Below are 20,011 nucleotides of genomic sequence, written 5' to 3'. Positions count from 1 at the left end.
CCATCTTTTTTGGATGTTTCACTTTGTGCTCAACGGGCCCGGCGGCAGCAGCACCGACCCCATTAAGAACATACAGTGAAGATGGCGATCCTCTGGCACCACTGTGGCAGAGAAGCGCACTGTCCTCCCATTGAATTCAGTGCTCAGCCATTAATTGAATTCAATGAATGGGTGATCAGAGGCAGCTCTCAGCTGTCATTCAATAGCTAAATACTGATTGGCTGAGCACTGTGACCAATCAGAGGCATTCCTTTCAGCAGGCAGGGATTTCAAATCCCCGCTGGCTGAAAACACTTCAGACCAGTGCAGGGAGAAGACCCGGCTGGATGCACCTGAGCCCCAGCAGCTGCAGAGAGGAGAGTATATATATTTTTTAATTTTTTTTTACACATTTTAGGGATGATTTTCAGTGAAAATCACTGCAGGGCTTGCTGGCAGCCCATTGCTTTCAATGGAGCCGGCTGTACCACCAGCTCCATTGAATTCAATGGGAGAACATCGCGCTCCTTGTACCACAGCTGTGACAGAGGATTTCTTCATCTCTGCGGGGATTCCCATTGTCACTGGACACTGTGACAATGCTGTTACAGTGTTCAGTGACAAGGGGACTCCCCGCAGAGATAAAGAAATCCTCTGTCACAGCTGTAGCAGAGGATCGCAATGTTCTCTGTATGTCAGTGGGGCCGCCGCTGCTGCCGCCGGCCCTTAATGACCAAAGGTGAAACCCCTGGATGTGACAGCATCCAGGGGTTTTGCATCGAAGGCATCCCCTGCTGCTGCTGTCACAACCGCAGCAGGGGACAGCAGGCAGCGCACTTTATGTGCGCAAAAACGCAGCCAAGTGAGTTTTTTCCTGCGTGACGCCCGCTTCGGTCATACAATTTTTTTTAGCCATGCGTTTTTGCGCACAAATTCGCACGGTAAAAACGCCCGTCTGACTGAGCCCTTAGTACTTGTTCATGGGGCATCATCCTCAGAAAAACCGGGCTGTTTATCGTCATCTTTTTAAGATGTTCTATAAAAAATAAACGCTACATATACTAATCAATACTTATTTATTAGCTCTTGAGCTCAAATGTTATGCTTACCATTCCAGTCCATAAAATAGTAAAGGCGATGAAGAGCGCTCCATAAAAACATGCTACTGAGACGTGGTTAGATTTAATTTCATTTTGCAAAAAACGGATATGCTTGATACCACGAACACCGAGTAAATGTACACAAATAGTCTGAAGAGAACTGAGTGCGCTACAAAATGCATAGCTTTCACTGGAGAATATAAGGTATCCTGATGAAGAAAAGGCCATAATGAAGACAACTCCAATGTGCTGCAAAGACAAAAGTGTAAGAAGTCAGTCACGTTCTAATTCAGGATACTGCAGACACAATAATTGAATAGTCCAATCACATACGGTATGTAAAAGTACACCCATCAGCCCATCACCTCACCCTGCATAGCAGCTTTATTTATTTAATCAGGTTATTGAAAGTTTTGTAGAAGAAAATAGAAACACACAAAATAAAACAAAACAAGTACGGAAAAAAAGATTCTCACAACAGTCTAAAAATCACAACAAAATGTGCCAACCTTTCCTCCCCTGAATAACCTTGGGGGGGGGGGGGGCTCATTGGAGAGTTAGAGAATTACATTAGGTACATTACATGGGGGAGGGGGGGGGGGGAGGGTCACTTACTTTTGCACTTAGCATTAAATAGTCAAGTTGCAACCCCTTTACTTTTCCTATTTAGTACCTTAAGAATGCTCATGCCAAATTTCAAGTTTGTACAACACCGGGAAGTTGGAGAATTAGTGGCGAGTCAGTCTGTGTGTGAGGGCTTTTGCATATATATATATATATATATATATATAGATTGTTTGTTTGCCGTCCATCAGCTCAGTGATTCCCTCTCACTGGGACTCCCCATAAGCACCTGCCTTGGTTGAGTGTCATCAGGAGATGGCCCACCTCTCATGAATAGAGGAATTGACTGCTTAATATTCCAATAACATGGGGAGGTTTCTGCGGGTTTGGCATTGGTGGTTTTTGTTTTAGAACTCTCCTGAGTTTCAGAGGCTTTTGACTTGAGCATTCTTGATGTTTCTCTGCAACTTGACTCAGAATGTGAGCATATAGGTCAACAAAATATTAAGACCTTTTGTTACGGGACTACCATCACACATCCGTGACACTCAGAACGTTAGAGGGCATTTCTATCGAACCAGACACACTTCTGGCCACAATGGATGTGGAAGCTTTACACAGCTCCATACCCCACTCAGGTGGAACTAGAGCAGTCGAACATTTCCTACAGCAGTGAGGGGTTCACTATAAGAGACACAACTAATTCGTAAGTGAATTAACATTTATTCTCACGCACAATTACTGCGATGGGGAGTCCTTGTGCCCCATCGTATGCCAACCTGTACCTGGGTTGGTGGGAGGAACGGTGTGTCTTTATGTTTTTTAATATCCTATTGATAAAAATTAAGTTTAGTTAGTCTAGTCTGTGAAGGGTGATTATTCAATTCTAAGTGCAAAAGTAAGTGACCCCCTGTGTTTTGTAACTTCCCGGTGTTGTACAAACGTGAAATTTGGCACAACTATTCTATAAATCCTAAGTAGGAAAAGTAAAGGAGTCACAACTTGATTATTCAATTCTAAGTCCAAAAGAAATTGACCCCCCATGTTATGTACCTAATCTAATTCTCTAACTTACCGGAGTCGTACAAACTTGAAATTTGGCATGACCATTATTTAGGTCGTTAATAGAATTGAATAATTAAGTTGCGCCCCGTTTACTTTTCCTAACTGCAAAAGTAAGTGTCCCTCTGTGTTATGTACTTAATCTAATTTTCTAACTTCCCGGTGTCATAAAAATGTGAGATTTCGCACAACTATTCTTTAAGTCCGAAACATAAAAAAGGAAATGGGTCGCAACTTGATTATTCAATTCTAAGTGCGAAAGTAACTAACAACACACATCTGTACCGCACAAACATGAAATTTGCCACGACCATTCTTTACGTTCGAATAGGAAAAGTTTAGGGGGCCTCAACTTCAATATTCAATCCTGTCAAAATCTGCAATACATGAGATAATTATTTTCTCAGAAACTATAAAGCCTAAGAAAATGATTTGTATACTGAGGAGAATCTACTTCTCCTCTATGTGTATATACTGAGGAGAATCTACCTCACCTCAATGTGTATATACTGAGGAGAATCTACCTCAGCTCAATGTGTATATACTGAGGAGAATCTACCTCAGCTCAATGTGTATATACTGAAGAGAATCTAATGCTTCTCTATGTGTATATACTGAGGAGAATCTACCTTATCTCTATGTGTATGTACTGAGGAGAATATACGTCTCCTCAATGTGTATATACTGAGGAGAATCTAACGCTCCTCTATGTGTATATACTAGGGAAAAGCTACTTCACCTCTATTTGTATATCTGAGGGGAATCTACCTCACGTCTATGTGTATATATAGAGGAGACTTTACCTCACCTTTATGTGTACATACTGAGGAGAATCTACCTCCCCTCTCTGTGTATATACTGAGAAGAATCTACCTAACCTCTATATGTATATATAGAGGAGACTCTACTTCACCTCTATGTGTATATACTGAGAAGAAAGTACCTCACCTCTATATGTATATACTGAGGAGAATCTACCTTACCCCTATGTGCATATACTGAGGAGAATCTACCTTACCACTATGTGTATATACTGTGGGGAATCTACCTCACCTCTCTGGTATATACTGAGGGAAACCTATCTCACCTCCATGTGTATATACTGAAAGGCTGTAAAGTACATAAGGGAGCGGCCATGGACTTCAGGGTTGGAGCCTTTAAAGGGGTTGTCTCCCGAAAGCAAGTGGGGTTCAGCACTTCTGTATGGCCATATTAATGCACTTTGTAATATACATCGTGCATTAAATATGAGCCATACAGAAGTTATTCACTTACCTTCCCTGCGCTGGCGTCCCCGTCTCCATGGCTCCGTCTAACTTCAGCGTCTAATCGCCCGATTAGACGCGCTTGCGCAGAAGGGTCTTCTGCCTTCGGCTCGGTTCGGCAGCAGCAGCGTTCTGGCTCCGCCCCCTTCTGCGCGTCATCGCGTAGCTCCGCCCCATGACGTGTGCCGATTCCAGCCTCCTGATTGGCTGGAATCGGCACACGTGACACATCAATATCATCTGTCTCTAGAGTCTTTCTGATTGAGATGCCTGCAATTCACTGTGTCTGCAGCAGCTCAGCCAAGGCAGATGGAGTGAATTAGTTTTTACGGGAAACCTCTAAGGCCCCTTGCACACGGGTGGAAATTCCGCGCAGAATTTCCACTTGTACATGCCTGCATAGGATTGCATTACAATACGCAATCCTATGCAGACGGCCGCGATTTGTCTGCGCGAAATCACGCGCAGAAAACAGATTGCGGCATGCTCTATTTCTGTGCGGGGCTCTCAGAGCCCCACACAGAAATGTCTCTCCCCGGCCGCCAGCACATGAAAGATCCGTGGCCGCGGTAGCAGGTGAGTGACGCGCTGCTCTCTGCAGGGGCTCGGGTTGGGTCCCGCTGCGAGAATTCTCGCAGCCGAATCCGATCCAACCGTCTGCAGGTGGCCTAACTGATGGATTTTCTGTAAAAGAGGAAACTTTAAAGGCATTTTCTTTCCTTTTTTAGTATAGACCCATGTTTTATCGGGATCTCATGTATTGCACATGTAAGGGCCCCTGACTGGGTAGAAAGAAATGTAGAATCCGGACTATTCGGAGGTGAGAGGAAGTGAAATATCGGCTTATGGTCCGACTAGCTCATATTACCAACCGATGCCCGGGGCTGCCAAGATAAAGCTTAATGGCTTAAAAAGAAAAAAAACCTCAGTGCTGCTATAGGAGGAATGTCCCGGGAAAAAATATATATAGTCTTTACTTCAAGGATGCAAAGTACGCCAAACGTCAATCAGATTAAGATTGTGTAGTTTAATTTTCAATGAGCAAAGATGCCTAAGAGAGTAAGAATGCGAAACCGAGGAAGAATCCAGCCAGGGATGAAGGGTAAAGCTGAAGTCACCTCCAGCAATAAGCACCCCCTAGGCAAACTCAGAAAACATAGCTTGATCAAGGGGTGAGGTAAGTTAATTCCAGGTGGGTGGTGAGCTTTCCATTAGGGTGCTCCCCTCTAACCCAGGATACCGCAGTCTAAAATGCTGAAAGTATCACAGTGCAAAAATATGAGATTCCAGAAACATTTCGGCCGCTCTATCACATGAATCCAGAAAACGCTGCTGGAATTCGCAGCATTTTTACTGCAATTTTGAGCGGTGTTTTTGAACGCATGCCACGGTGTTTGACCGCGCTTTGTAACGCACCCCGTTATTGTGATGGGTGATGAGGTGTGTTAAAGCGCGCAAAAATAGAACAGACAGTGCTAAACAATCATGGCGTTAGAAGCGCTGCGTTTGAGCGCAGGTCTGAGAAGTCCCATGAAAATCAATGAGAGCGTTGTACTACAGTTAGTGCGGCGCTTTGGACGCTGCGCCAATCATGGTAAAAAGCGGTGTGTGTGTGAGAATGGCCTTAAGGAAGATAACAGTAAAGAATGAAGTCAAGGACCAAGATATTACTGCAAACTTGAAGAAAGAGAAATAGTTTCCAAAACAAAATCCCCCACACCAAGACTGGTGAACCCACCCGCCATTACCAGAATCCAGACCCAAAAGGTGCTAAGTAAACTGGCATAACAACCCCTAGAAACCCCACAGTAACCCGATCCAGGAAGGAGGATGACTATCACAAAGACATGCTTAAAGGGGTTGTCTCGCGAAACCAAGTGGGGTTATACACTTCCGTATGGCCATATTAATGCACTTTGTAATATACATTGTGCATTAAATATGAGCCATACAGAAGTTATTCCACTTACCTGCTCCGTTGCTAGCGTCCTCGTCTCCATGGTTCCGTCTAAATTCGCTGGCAGCTTGCTTTTTTAGACGCGCTTGCGCAGTCCGGTCTTCTCCATTCAGCACGAGCCGCTTCAGTGTGCTCCCCGCTACAGCTCTTCTGCGCATGCGCAGACGAGCTGTCACTGCTCGGGAGCGCGCTGGCTGCAGCGGCCATTCTGCACCATCCTCTGTTAGAGGAAGGTGCAGAAACTGGAGCTGCCCAGCGGAGAAGCCCGGAGAAGCCCAGCCCAGCAGCCCCGAGAAGCCTCCCAGGTAAGTGATTTGTCCGGGGGGGGGCTGCCGCTGCGCCGCGCTGCGCCGGGGGGCTGTCGCTGCGCCGGGGGGGGCTGCCGCTGCGATGGGGGGGCTGTCGCTAGGCCGGGGGGGGGCTGCCGCTAGGCCGGGGGGGGGGGCTGCCGCTGCGCCGGGGGGGCTGTCGCTAGGCCGGGGGGGGGCTGCCGCTAGGCCGGGGGAACTAGCGCTGGGCTCCGGAACCTAGCGCTGGGCTCCGGGGCCTTCACCTGGGCTGAGGGTCTAGCGCTGGGGAGCCGGGGGCTAGCGCCGGTTACCTGCTGTCTGGTCGGCGGCTGCGGGGCGTCTGGTCGGCGGCTGCGATGCGTCCGGTTGCCATGGAGACACAGCTGGCGGCGTCTCGGGAGCGCGCACGTCGGGCTGCAGCGAGCGACGGGGAAAGAGCCGGCGGCCATCTTGAGGAAACTTATATAAGTTGCTGAAACGCTGGAACGGTAAGTACGAACCAGCTAGAAATGTCATTTACAGGGGGGCTTAGTAATGTATGTTTAATGGGGGGGACTGGGCAAAAAAAAAATTTAACTGCTTCCTCGAGACATCTCCTTTAATAAGACATTCAGTAATACCTTCCATCCTTATCTCACCCCTGTGTCCAGCCGGGCAACGGAGGAGGGGTAATAATGGCATCTTTGGGTCTCTTGGCTAACATCTCGGGGTCACAGGGGGGTAGTTATTAGTGTTACTGTAAGTTTAGTTACAGACAGGCGAGTTACAAGGCCCAAAGCAAGTGAACCGAAGGCTAGAAAACATGGCTGCATCCGCACGGGCTACAAAATCACCGCTACAATGTGAAGCCCATGGTTTCCAATGGGTTCTTTCACATGAGAGATGGTTTGTAGTGAGATTTTGTAGCCGTGCGGATGCAGCCTAAGGGTATCGAAAAATAAAAAAACAATTGAGAGCTTGTTATAAGCAGAACAGGTGAGCACAGCACCTACATCCGGACAAGGAATAAAAAGGGAGAAGAGACCTGCAGCCCAGAGCTGCTTCAGATAGGCAACATATGTGACTGAAGAAACTGAATCCACGCTGAGAACAAAGGCTGAACCCATTCAAGGGAAGAGGCTTAGGTGGAAGGTGGAATCAGGTCATCAGGGCCCCGTCATGCTGTGCGGTGTGGAACCATTGTGGATGAGGTGGGAGGTCTATTGGTTGACCTATCGCTAGGACAGACGATCAGGAATTGCAATAGCAGGGAGTCACATCACATTTTTTTTTAAAGTCACATTTTTTTAAAAAGTTTTCAAATATGGTGTAAAAAATGGAACCATAAAAAAATTAAACTCGCCCCTCACAACCAGCCCTCATATGAGGTCGATGGAAAAATATAAAAAGTTATAGCTCTGGGAACCTGGGGGATTAAAAGAAAAAACAAATGTATAAAATGGCCAGTAGGTAAGAGGTGCCGGCTGAATCTCAGGCTGAAGTTCTGGACTCTTCTGTAAAAAAAAAATCACAATGTATCTCCACAAATGTTTATTTTCTGTTAGCTTAGCTAAATAGTGAAGTAATTTCCATTTATGTTCATATCTAAGAATACATGGAATTAAAGGAGACCCACAGGAAAAGTATGCATCACAATATGAAAAGAATATATAACTTTGATGCCAAGATATGATTGGAAGTTACAGACAATGCACACTTACCACCAACGGGGCTCTGGGAGCAGGAAAGGAAAACAGAACCGAGCAGCGCCAAACAGAACTGTGCAGCGCCAAACACACCCCATTGACTATAATGGGATCCGTTCAGCAGAACCAGCATTTTACAAGAAGAAAAAATACTGCATGCAGGAACTTTACTTCCAGCATTTTGTGATCTGCGACAAACTCTGAATGGAGGTTCCACCGCGGAGGTGAAAGCAGCCTTAAACATACCGGCACAATCTCCTGCATCTGCGTTAGACCACCCGCCTGCATGTAAACCATGTGGATTGCTGCACACTTACCATTGTGAATGCTGAGCGGGAACAGGAATGCTGAAAGACCGCGACCCAAGGAGCCGTCCGTTTGTAGAAGCGCAGGAGCTTTATAAACCGAATCATCATTAGAAATAACAGCATCCTGTGCAAACAGCGAGCCCACTGCAACAGAGGAGAGCAAGTTAGGAGATAGCTCTGCAGCGGTTTAAAGGGATTCTGTCCAGAACGGCTGGCAAGCAAGGTGGTTGCTACATGTTATAGGGACCTTGTTACTATGTCCATGCCACCCGAAGCGCGTTAGCAGCAGCACGGCCAGACGCTTTTGTAGCTTTAACAAAAATAAAAAACCAGCAGCGCCTCTGACCTACCATCAAGGTAGATTCTTTCTATATCCGTAACAAAGAGGTAGGACTGATGCTTGCTATTGGCATTAGCGGCAGTTGTGCAGTCCATTAGGGATCGTCCTGAGGAGTTTGTTAAATCTACAAAACTACTAATATCCCCTTAGGCCCGTGTTGCTTTGGGTCCCCTATCGGGGAACCCATCTGTGCGATTTGGCACACTACGGGACGAATACTATATAGGAGGGTGACGTCATTTCTTCGTCGCCAGTTCTGTATTCTCTTACACACAACTTCTCCTCTCAATTTACAATACATATTCGACTGATATTTAATTCGGTCTGTCAGTCTCATCTAGGCTCCCGTGTCTCCTGAAGATCCGCCATATTGGCGGTGAAACGCGTAGAGATAGAGGAGCAACGCAATTAGTTGGCAGAGTTAGCAATCGACACTATGAGCTTGAGGAGCTGCAACAAGTTGGCAGCGTTAGTAATGGAAATGATCCGAACCATTGAGTGGACAGTTCTATATTTTCGGTGTCTCCATAGTAGACACTTGAGTCCATCAGGGTTCTCACCTCTCTATCTGAGCTGAGAGCTGTCACTTTTCCCTTTATGTGTGTCTGAGTTTGTCTTTTGTCTGTCTCGTCACTGGAGTGTTGCGGTTTTCCTATTACGTCCGGATACCCCACCCCAGCTGTCTTGCCCTAGTGTGTATGTTTTTAGTAGGTTCTAATAAAGAGTATCAATAGTCATCTTTTAACAAGTCTAATCTGTGAACAGCCCTATAAACAAAGCTGCAGAAATCATTGAAAACAGAGTAATACCTTCTCCACTCCGGCGATGAGGCTGAAGTTTATGAATACTTTAAAAAATCTTCTTTGAAGTTGATCGGTTGCATCTACCGTAAGCATGAAGTGATAGACCTGGCAGCCGTAGCAGCCCAGACTGAGCCCAATTATAGCGGCCTGTAAGGAGGACAACATGACATTATTACCGCGGCCAAGTGGGGAAACAGAAAGCCGTCAGATTCAGGCGGTCAGATGACATCTGAAGGTGAATGCTGAGCGGTAAGGCTGTATATACTGGACAGAAGACAGGGGGCGCACTCTGTCATACACGACAATAGATATAAAGGGCCCCGCAGTAGTAACCATGCCTTGTCTATAGAAGTTTAATGTTATAAAGATGGGGTAAAATTCGGACTGCAATATGATGCTTTGCACTGTAAGGGCTCAGGCAGACGAGCGGATATTCGCGCGTTTTGCTGCGCAGAAAAAAAAAGCGCACTGCATACGGAAAAATTCGTTTGACCACGTCCATTGCCACCCATATGCTCTATCTTTTGTGGGTGCAAATATATGCGGAAAAACACGCGAATATCCGCTCGTCTGACTGAGCCCTCGTTTTTAAGGTGTAGACAAACTAAGTTGTATCATATTTTCGCAAAAATCTATTTTGCGCTAAATCTGTGGTTTGTAGTCCAATATCAGTCTAATGGCTCTGCCGTCAGTTCGGTTAGGGCCGTTCGCACTAGTGTTAGTCATTTCCATTCTTCTCTTCCATTTTTGGAGCAGAAAAACCAAACTGAATTAAACACTTGTTTTTTCCCCATTTTCAAAAAAACCCCTTAAATTTTTGTTTGATTCCATTCCGTTTTATTTCCATTTTTAAAAGAGAACAAATAGCGCAGCCGCCTCTCGCGATGTGTGCTTATGGCGTAAATCTAGCAGCCTGCGTAGTGAAGCTCCATGGGGGATCTGCCCCTCATTCCCATCTCCTCTCCCTGCATCCCATAGATGGACTGCGGCCCATTGGGGTTTTACAGCATCAATCTGATAGGCTCCCTTTAGAAGATCAAAATGTAAGACAAACCGAAGACAAAATCCACCCAAACACAAAACATTTCATTCATTGATGGAAATGTACCGTTCGTATATTAGGCCCCTGTGTGTATAGATCATTATATAATAAGGTCTCACATACTCCTATAATCCAACAGGGGTCGCTCTTCACTAGGAAATCATTGTCTTGCTCTCTTCTTTCTAGAACTGATGTACTTCGGCCGGACCGACTTCTGTTTAGCGCCCCGTCAGAGAATCTCAATGGGGTCTGGGTCAGGAGCGTCACGAGGACACTCCAAATGTTCGCTGCTTTGTTTGAGCCATACAAACCTGGACTTCCTGCAATCCGAGTCCTATCACACACAGACCGTACGGCGCTCCTCTTTAGGAATTTGTGGTAGATCACATAATTCTGCGTTCCTTTAATTATGGCCAGTGGCTCAGAGTCTGACGCATCAAGCCATCAATATTTGGGCTGGGTAACAGTGTGCCCAGCCCTAGGCACAAAGTGTGTATTTACACACTAATATACACAATAACTACCATGGCAGAGAACCCACTGTAGTGGCATGTGTGTGCCACAAGAGGGCCCATTTAAAGTAACTGTAAAGTAGTAAATGTTTTTTCTTTCTGTGGTCTAGGCTATTATTGAGTCAATTAGCAGCCAGGTGGGAAACCTCCTTAAGAAAAGGCTGAGCTTATCCCAAAATGGCTCCCATTCTGGAACAGTCTCCTGGCTGAAGAGAGAGACAGGCAGAACAAGAAGGCCTGTGGGAGTTAAACGGCAGTCGCCATGCTACAAGCAGGGTAAGAGACGCACCCTTTGCAGTTCCTTGTGCCTGGTTTTGTGGTGTTAGGCAGAAGTTACTCAGTGCAGTATATAGAAGACAGCATTACAGCAGACTCCTCCAATCAGCTCAGAGAGAACTGAAAATTAGAGATACAGCCTGCAAAAGGGAAAAACGTGAGGAGTGCAAGATAATGGCCAGATATAGTGTTAGACTTCATGCACACGTGGCAGTTTATTCTGAAAGTGATACAACTTTCTTCTTCTTGTTTTCTCTTCTCACATACGCACACAGCGCTACTCAGGCGTCTGCGCATGCGTAATACTTACATGTGGGAAGAGAACCACGGTAGAAAAGGCTACAGCTCTGGTGCAGCCAATCGTTAGTGGCAAACAGAGCCGCAGACGAAGCTCGTACTGTAGAAGCCATAAGACTTATTGAGAAACAGCAGGTCCTTTCCCCCCACAGTTCTCTATGCAGGCTGACGCTACACGGCCCGCAGCGAACAGATGGATTTGGTGCGGATTGTGGTGTGGAATTCACCCCTCATTTGAATAGGTGGAATCGGAAGCGCAGATTTGCTGCAGCTAATTGACTTGCTGTGGATTTAAATTGCGCACCGTGTGTCACTTTCCATACAGGTCTGGAGACCCTCTCTAAGACATAAGAGGGAGCGACATAACGTGACAAAACAGGTGAGCAATAACAAAAAGACCAGAAAGAGGGAGAAAAATAAATAATATATAAGTAAATAAAATGGGGGAGTAAGGCTGTCTGCAGACGGCCGGGTCAGATCCCGCTGCGAGAATTCTGCCGGCGCATGCGCAAAGTGGAGCCGGCGGCTCTTCACTGACATTTCTGTGCGGGCCTCGGCGAGACCCGCACAGAAATAGAACAAGCCGCGATTTCTTTCCGCGTGTCATTTCACGCTGACAAATTGCGGCTGTCTGCCTAGGATTGCGTTTTCTAATGCAATCCTATCGCAGCGGCCACAGGCGGAAATTCTGCGGGAAATCCGGCTGCAGAATTTTCGCCCGTGTGCAGGGGGCATAAATCATAATACAGACAGTCCTGCATGTGACCCCGTATTATTTGACCTGACCTTGGTGGAACACGACATATGCTTGGGTTTTAAACGCCGTAATACTCCGTGCTAAAAGCCCATCGATTTGTATTGGGCCACTCACAGACGTATTGCGGGTGCGATAAAAAATGCAGCATGTCCTATATTGGTACATAATACACACCAGTATGGGCTATGCAGATTTAACATATGCAGCAGATATGCATGTACATCCGTATGTACTGTATACTGCGTATTTTACATAGGTGAAAACATGTACATCATACATAGGACACATACACCCATGATGGTGGACTGACGGTGTAGTGTAGCATCTCATTCTATCCAGAGTAATCAGGTTCATATAGCCCAAATATACCGGCCTCTACCTGGATGCTTGGCCACAGGATCTAACTGATAGCATCAATGAGCAAACAACCCACCTCCAATGGGCAGTGTTATAATCCATGTACCGGAGACCACCCAACGGCACATGTCCCACCCACCATACATCACAAGCGCGGGACGAGATGTAAGATGTATTTTCCCTATTGGGAGATCTCACCATTCTCATCTTTGCACTCTGCTACGTGACTCTGCCTCGGCTATCTAAACCTCATTTTTTGCGAGGGTGTTCGGGTTCTTGGAACAATCTGATTCCTTTATGAGGCAGTCCCATCATAAACCCAATTTTGAGATATTTTCCACCCCGAGCTGGTAATTACAGCCGGGTATTGGATCCATCTCACCTTCATGTTCGATGTCCTCTACTCTATGTCTGTTGTCGTTACGTAGCCCTTATCTGAAGAAATTATTAATAAATTAGTTTTTAGGGAGTTGTTTGTTCCTGTGAAGGTACCCTAACAAAAGGAAGAAATCATTATTTCTCTAAGGAGCGTGGTAATGGAACTTCTGTCCTTCAACAAATAAAAGGATCTTGTAAATAAAATCTTTATACTTTATATACCTACACACATATATACATAAGAAGAAAAACAAACAGTCATTACATAAAGCACTAAACTAATAAACAATGTAAAGAACAGGAGTGAGGGCCCGGCTCACAAGAGCTTACAATCTATGAGTAAAATGTGACACAAAGGGTAAATATGTCCTACACAATAGTAACATAGTATGTTAGGCTGAATGAAGACAATGTCCATCCAGTTCAGCCTGTTTTCACTCCCCCTTGTTGATCCAGAGGAAGGCAAATAAAGTGGTATAGATAAAACTGCATGTTCACCATCCAGTATCCATGTATGTACAGGTATGAAGTGCGTTAGGGTCCATGGAGTTTGAGGGATACTTTGGGATGAAGAGAGGAGGTTCGTAGAGAAGATGTAGAAAAGGAGTAAATAGAGAAGTATTAAATTAGGGAATATGATAGGCCTCCCTAAAGAGATGTGTTTGTAGGGCGCACTTAAAACTGTGGACATTCGTGATTAACTCCGAATTCCCTGGGGCAGCGTATTTCATAGAACTGGTAGAGCTCGGAAAAAATCCTACAGAAGAGAGCGGGAGGTTCAGATGGGGAAACATCCTAAAATTATCAGCATATGGAGAGTGCGGGTATGGTGGTGCATAGGATGAAGGAAGAGATGTAGGGTAGTGCAGCACTAGGGAGAGATTTATGGACCAGGGTGAATTTTCATCGTATTCTATAGTGCATAGGCAACTGATGCAGCGACTGGCACAGAGTAGAGGCATTGGTGTAGTAGAGGGTGAGCCTGGCCGCTGCATTAGTCAGGGTAGACTGGGTATTACTTACCTGCTTTGAATTAAAATTTCTGACTGAGTCACTAGTACAAAGTTTGTGATATCCAAATTTTAACCAATCATACAATAAATACAGAACGTTACTTATTATGTAAGCTAAACAGCTGCTCCGGACAAGTAGTGAGAGTCCCGGCATGTGGAATCGGCAGGAGAACGGTGTAGGTGCTCAATCTGCCTGATTTCCTATAGTTTGCTCACAACACGTTGTCATATTTGTCAGCACCACCAGTCAGTCATAAAGAAGCATTAACAATCGATGTTATGGGAATACAGAACCTGCTGATGCTGTGAATAACCAGCGACCCGGCCTTCTGCATTTCAGTCCGACTCACATTTGCAGGATGTTTCAATATGAATTATGTATTATGTTTGGATTTAGTTTTTGTCATATTCAACCCAAGTATATTATCATGAATTAGAACCACTATGGCTGAGCTCACACGGCCGTGTTGGCAGGTGCGCCGCACGCATATCTCTCTAGTAAGCAATAACATGCGTACTTGCTGCGTGCCGCCAATCCCCATACACTATCTTAGCGTGCATTCACATGTAATATGCGTATATTGCATGCATCAAGTGAGCGGCACAATTAGCAGTCTATGGGAGATTGGTCATGCGTATTAAGTGCACAAACTGCGGTGTAATATGCAGTAGCGCATGCTGTGTGAGACCGGCCTATGGCTGCAAGGAGAACAGCGCTGATCTAATTCACAATAGTGCAGTCCAAAAAGGTAACACCAGAAAAGAATATTCCTCCAATGACTTATTTGTATGCCTTCTAGAATCCGGAGATCCTGAAATGTTTCTTAATATTCTTATAAATGTAAAACTATTATGGAAGATGATCCATCTCATAAATAATGCTGAGAAGTAGAATTCTGCTTTGTGTTAATCATCTTGGCACCGTTCACTAGTAATACATACCTCTACCCAGTTCCACGGCTCCTGCCAGTAGCTTCTCACACCCCTCTGAACCAGAGTATTCAGTTGTAAGTAAAAACAGATAAATACCATTCCGAGGTACATCAGCTGGGAAACAAAAGGACAAATTAATGTAATTCACTCATGTTATTTATAAAACAGCTTGTACAACAGATCCTTCTAGAAGAGCCGAGGCTCGGTGGATGGGCGAGCGATGTCCCTGCTAGAGTCCTTCTAGACGAGCCGAGGCTCGTTGGATGAGTGAGCGATGTCCCCACTAGGGTCCTTCTAGAAGAGCCGAGGCTCGTTAGATGAGTGATCAATGTCCCCGCTAGGGTCCTTCTAGAAGAGCCGAGGCTCGTTAGATGAGTGATCAATGTCCCCGCTAGGGTCCTTCTAGAAGAGCCGAGGCTCGTTAGATGAGTGATCAATGTCGCCGCTAGGGTCCTTCTAGAAGAGCCGAGGCTCGTTAGATGAGTGATCAATGTCCCCGCTAGGGTCCTTCTAGAAGAGCCGAGGCTCGTTAGATGAGTGATCAATGTCCCCGCTAGGGTCCTTCTAGAATAGCCGAGGCTCGTTAGATGAGCGATCAATGTCCCCGCTAGGGTCCTTCTAGAAGAGCCAAGGCTCGTTAGATGAGTCATCAATGTCCCCACTAGGGTCCTTCTAGAATAGCCGAGGCTCGTTAGATGAGCGATCAATGTCCCCGCTAGCTTGTTGGCGCTGCAGCCTGTTTATACAGGAGATACATCGTTGGCTCATTCAGACGAGAATTGTTCAGTCTGCAACATTCACGGTATAAGCACATTACCGGCGATCGCTATTTAACCTGAACCATAAGTCAACGAGCCAACCATGGTTTTCATACCTGCAGAAAGTGAAAAGGGAATTATTATGGTTCGCCGTTCGGCCGTTGGCTGCGTTTAGACTGAACAATCGTTGTTCACTTTCGTAGGTTTTTATCCTTTTGATTCTTTTAGACTGTTTATCGTACAAATAATCGTTCTGGGTGTTATTCCTACTGATCAGGAGGAGCTCCGCTCGTTGTGATGCCAATGGCTGTAGCTCTGGTCCCGTCAGCTGTGTGAAGTGTAAGCGGGAACACTAAGCTTATACCAGCGGGCAGAGGGGCATCACAGGGTGAGCGGGCAGCAGAGAACCATCTGTGTGTGATGCCCACCTCTCTCCTTGTCCCAGAGGAGGGTGGGGAACAGTAGAATAAAGTTAACATATTGCACATGGTGGATGCCGTAGAAATAAATCCTAAAAGACATTGATGAATGAACTATTTCTTCCATTGCCCCAACTACTAGAAGATTAATAGACGTTATTCGATACCTCACATGTACCGGAAATGGTTTCCCATAAAACCTAGAACTCATCTTGTAAGATACCAGGTCGCAGAAAGCTACAATGTTGAAAAATATTAAAAAGTTATGGCCGCTGGAACTAAAGGGAATAGATGATCTGTTATTAAAGCCAAGATTAGTTTATGGAGTTAGAAATGCTCTTCAGGTGACCGAGTTCTGCGCCAATTATTTTCACATGAATCAAATCCAAAATTTACATTAAAAAAAAAAGAAATTTTTGGGGGTTTTTCCAGTTTTAATATGACTATCGGGGGTTAAGGGTCATCCTGTTTACCTTTTGAATCGACTTCAGCGTGTGTTGGTTTTCCAGTAGTTTATAAAGCCCCCGGAGCACTTCCTGTGGGTGCAAGTTGTGTCCCCGAGTCTCAGGAACAAGTCCTATCAGATGGCACGCGGACACTTGTGCGTTCACGCACAGGCAGCATGATGACATGCATTAGCATGTCCTATTACTCATCCGTGATACGGACAAAAATAGGAGAGTGTGAAAACATCAGTGTGCACGTCCTCATAGCCCCATAATGGGGCCGCGTGTTGTGTGTGGATTAACATGGACAACACACAGCCTGTAATACGCTAATGTGCTGGGGGCTTCATATGTAGACAAACCCTGAGTAGGAGAACCTGAAGGAGCAGGCGGTGTTGTGGTCAACCAGCTATGTTAAAGCTACAGTGACAATTGCCTGACTCGGACCGTTCTGACCTTCGCTCTGTATTCTGGACCTGCGCCCTGACCTTCAGCCTGGACCTTGTGCCCCCAGCCCTGACTACAGCTCGGAAGCCTTCTGTTCAGACCTTCAGGTACCGCGCCTCGGCCCGATGCAGAGTCAGCAGCCGCACTCCTGGGACTAACAGGAGGAGTAACGGCTTGGGGACCCCGTAGCAAAGACCGTATCGTGCTTGGAGGGGTCAAGGGTGAAAATACACATACAGTGTTTGGTATATCAATATGATTCTCCATAAATGTCCCCGTATCTCATAGAAATGACAGAGGATGAACAGGGATTTCATCATGTTGTAGACTTGTGTGATATTAGGCTGAAATGTAATGAATGTTGTTGGAAATCCTCTTTGTGGCCAATATATTGTTTGCACACATTGTAATATATCGAGATCCTTCCTCACCTCAATCATCATGATCACATAATCCATCGGTGCGGTAATCCTGTAGATGCTGATGGAATCTATACGTGATGAAGTGATAATATCCCCGGAAGCAGGGAGTTCTGTCAGCAGTGATACCGCAGTAAACAGATTGGTGGGAGGGTTATAAAGTAGGAATTGTACAAGGACCGCTCTTGTTCTTCTGTCTACCCACTGCTGCTCCCGTGTCTTCCATAGTGCGGAGTGCGCCTCAGTCCTATCATATAATAATATGGAGATATTATATATGATGCACTACAGCATAATACACATTCTAATCAGAAGTAATGACGGTGACCTAAACTGCATGACCACTTACCTTGACCGGCCCAGGTTTATAACGGGGCCCCTGTCTTCGTAGCACTGAATCTTGCCACACTGGTAAAATGTACAGTCTTGGATCTTCGTGGTACAATTGGTATCTTTTGCGCCATTTGGTAGATGGGAAAGAGTACAGTCGGGAAAGGCTGGGGTTGAAAATGGAGAAATCTGTAGAGAACAAACTGACCTGATTTACAAACTAAACAATAAGATTCTATTGAAATCGCCTTTTTTGAGGCACTCAAAGTACGCCCAATACCAAAACATCAAGCATCTAGAGGGAAACTGATGAAACGTTCTTCCTCTGTGTGATTGTAACGTTGATATAAGGAAGTGATTACAATATCGGAGCAAAAGCATCATATATTGTGGAGAACGGACCCCTTGTAGGGCGGCTCTAGTGCTGTCAGGATTCAGACCTGCGACCTCCTGCACTCCGAGCGGCAGCCCTTCATACTGGATAGCTGCCCTGAATCCTAGTCTTGTGTTCCTGGTCTCCTGATTCATGTCCTGGCTATGTTTCCCTGTCTTGTCCACCCCGTGTCTTGTAGCTTCCCCAATTAGCCCCCTATATAAACCCGGCCCCGCCACTCCCTCCTGGGGTGTTTATTCTGCCTTGTACCTTTAACCAAGCTGCTTCCCTCATACTCATATCTCTACAATTACATCATCCTCCTGCATTTCCAAACCTCGGGCGTCTCCTGACTACTCTATTGCTTGAACCCTCTGTATTGCAGACCTTGGCTACTCCTTGATAACGCTACCCTCCCATACAAAAGGACTCCAGTGCCGAGGCAGAAGTCGTTACAAGTACCCTGTTGTACCACCTCTAGCTTAGATACAAGATGTGAAATGAGTGGGAATGGAGGCTTTAGTACCCTGTTGTATACCAGCTAGTACCCTAGATGGTATACAAGATGTGATATGGGCAGGCATGGAGGCTCTAGTACCCTGTTGTAACCAAGCTAAAGGCGGTACAAGATGTGATACAGATGGGCATGGAAGCTCTAGTAGCATTATGTACCGCCTCTAGCTTGGATACAAGATGTGAAAAGGGTGGGAATGAAGGCTCTAGCACCCAGTTGTACCACCTCTAGCTTGGATACAAGATGTGATACGAGCAGTCATGGAGGCACTATTACCCTACTGTATTGCCTCTAGCTTGAAAACAAGATGTAAAACGGATGGGCATGGAGGCTCTAGTACCCTGTTGTACCGCTGCTAGCTTGGATACAAAATGTGATATGGGCAGGAATGGAGGCATACAGATTCTGTATGGTATCCTGCAGCATATCGCTCCACATTTGCTGTAACTGAGCCTCTAGATTGTGTGAACTCATAGGCTGTCGCAGTTGGAGTCCCAGATGGTCCCATACATGTTCTATTGGTGATAAATCTGGTGACCAGGCAGCCACGGAAGTGTGGTAATGTTGTGGGGGCTTCCTGTGACCCCCTTGTGTGTGCGGCCGAGCATTATCCTGCTGGAAGCCGCCATTAGAGGAACACATGTGGCTGCAGGATGTCCTGAACATATCGCTGAGCTGTCGTTGTCCCTCATACCACTACTAGGGGGTAGCAACTGTTGTGTGCGACGGCCCCCCCAGACCATAACACCAGCAGTGGCGCTGACTCCTTGGTTTCCAGACACAAACATGTCTTCAGTGATTAATCCAGGTTTAGTTTGGGCCCTGAAGGTCGACACGGTTCCATTCTATAGCCGTCCAGTTTCATGGTTCGCAACACCCCTGTAACCGGACTGTAGGTGTGTGCCAAAGGCTGTACATGTAGTGGGCACCGTGACACCAAATCTCATTCTCCTTCAGCCAAGTACCTGAAAATGGTCCTGACAGACAGGGGTGCAACAATGGCGCCCCCTGTCTCCGGATGGCGGATAACGAGACAGTTGGAGCTGCTGGTGCTTGTGCAAAATCTACAAGCAATCCATCATAATGAGCAGAAGAGACGACGAACACAATATGAAGACACTCAGGGATATTATTATTAAGGGCACTTTTAGACGTAGCGAGAAATCATTCGCCATGATCCAGCGATTTGTTTAAGGGATAATCGTTCCGTGTTCGAGCTCCTTAAGGATCCTATTATGTCTTAGGGTCACATGGGGAGGGGCGCTTACCGTCCCTACACTGCATAAAATGGGACAGAATGGCCCGTAAATACAGGTTGTGTCGATGGAGATAAGCAAGAATTACAGGAAAATATTACAATTGCACTCTTTGCTCTGGCCACAGACAA

The 20,011-nt window shown here is 45.9% G+C and overlaps 1 protein-coding gene across 1 annotated transcript in view; it reads right to left on the bottom strand.

Moving 5' to 3' along the window:
• The window catches only part of LOC136586548 (polycystin-1-like protein 1), a 258,667-nt gene that overhangs the window by 17,302 nt on the left and 221,354 nt on the right, over positions 1-20,011 (bottom strand). Inside the window, exons 45-50 of the mRNA XM_066584683.1 lie at positions 17,757-17,926; positions 17,420-17,654; positions 14,928-15,032; positions 9,360-9,500; positions 8,220-8,354; positions 1,089-1,328 (exon numbers count right to left, since the gene is read on the bottom strand). Of these exons, the coding sequence (XP_066440780.1) occupies positions 1,089-1,328; positions 8,220-8,354; positions 9,360-9,500; positions 14,928-15,032; positions 17,420-17,654; positions 17,757-17,926 (1,026 nt within the window). The remainder of the gene's footprint in view (positions 1-1,088; positions 1,329-8,219; positions 8,355-9,359; positions 9,501-14,927; positions 15,033-17,419; positions 17,655-17,756; positions 17,927-20,011) is intronic.

This window comes from Eleutherodactylus coqui, chromosome 12, assembly GCF_035609145.1.
Source record: "Eleutherodactylus coqui strain aEleCoq1 chromosome 12, aEleCoq1.hap1, whole genome shotgun sequence".
NCBI classification, from domain to species: domain Eukaryota; kingdom Metazoa; phylum Chordata; class Amphibia; order Anura; family Eleutherodactylidae; genus Eleutherodactylus; species Eleutherodactylus coqui.
This window is presented reverse-complemented; position numbering and strand designations above follow the sequence as displayed.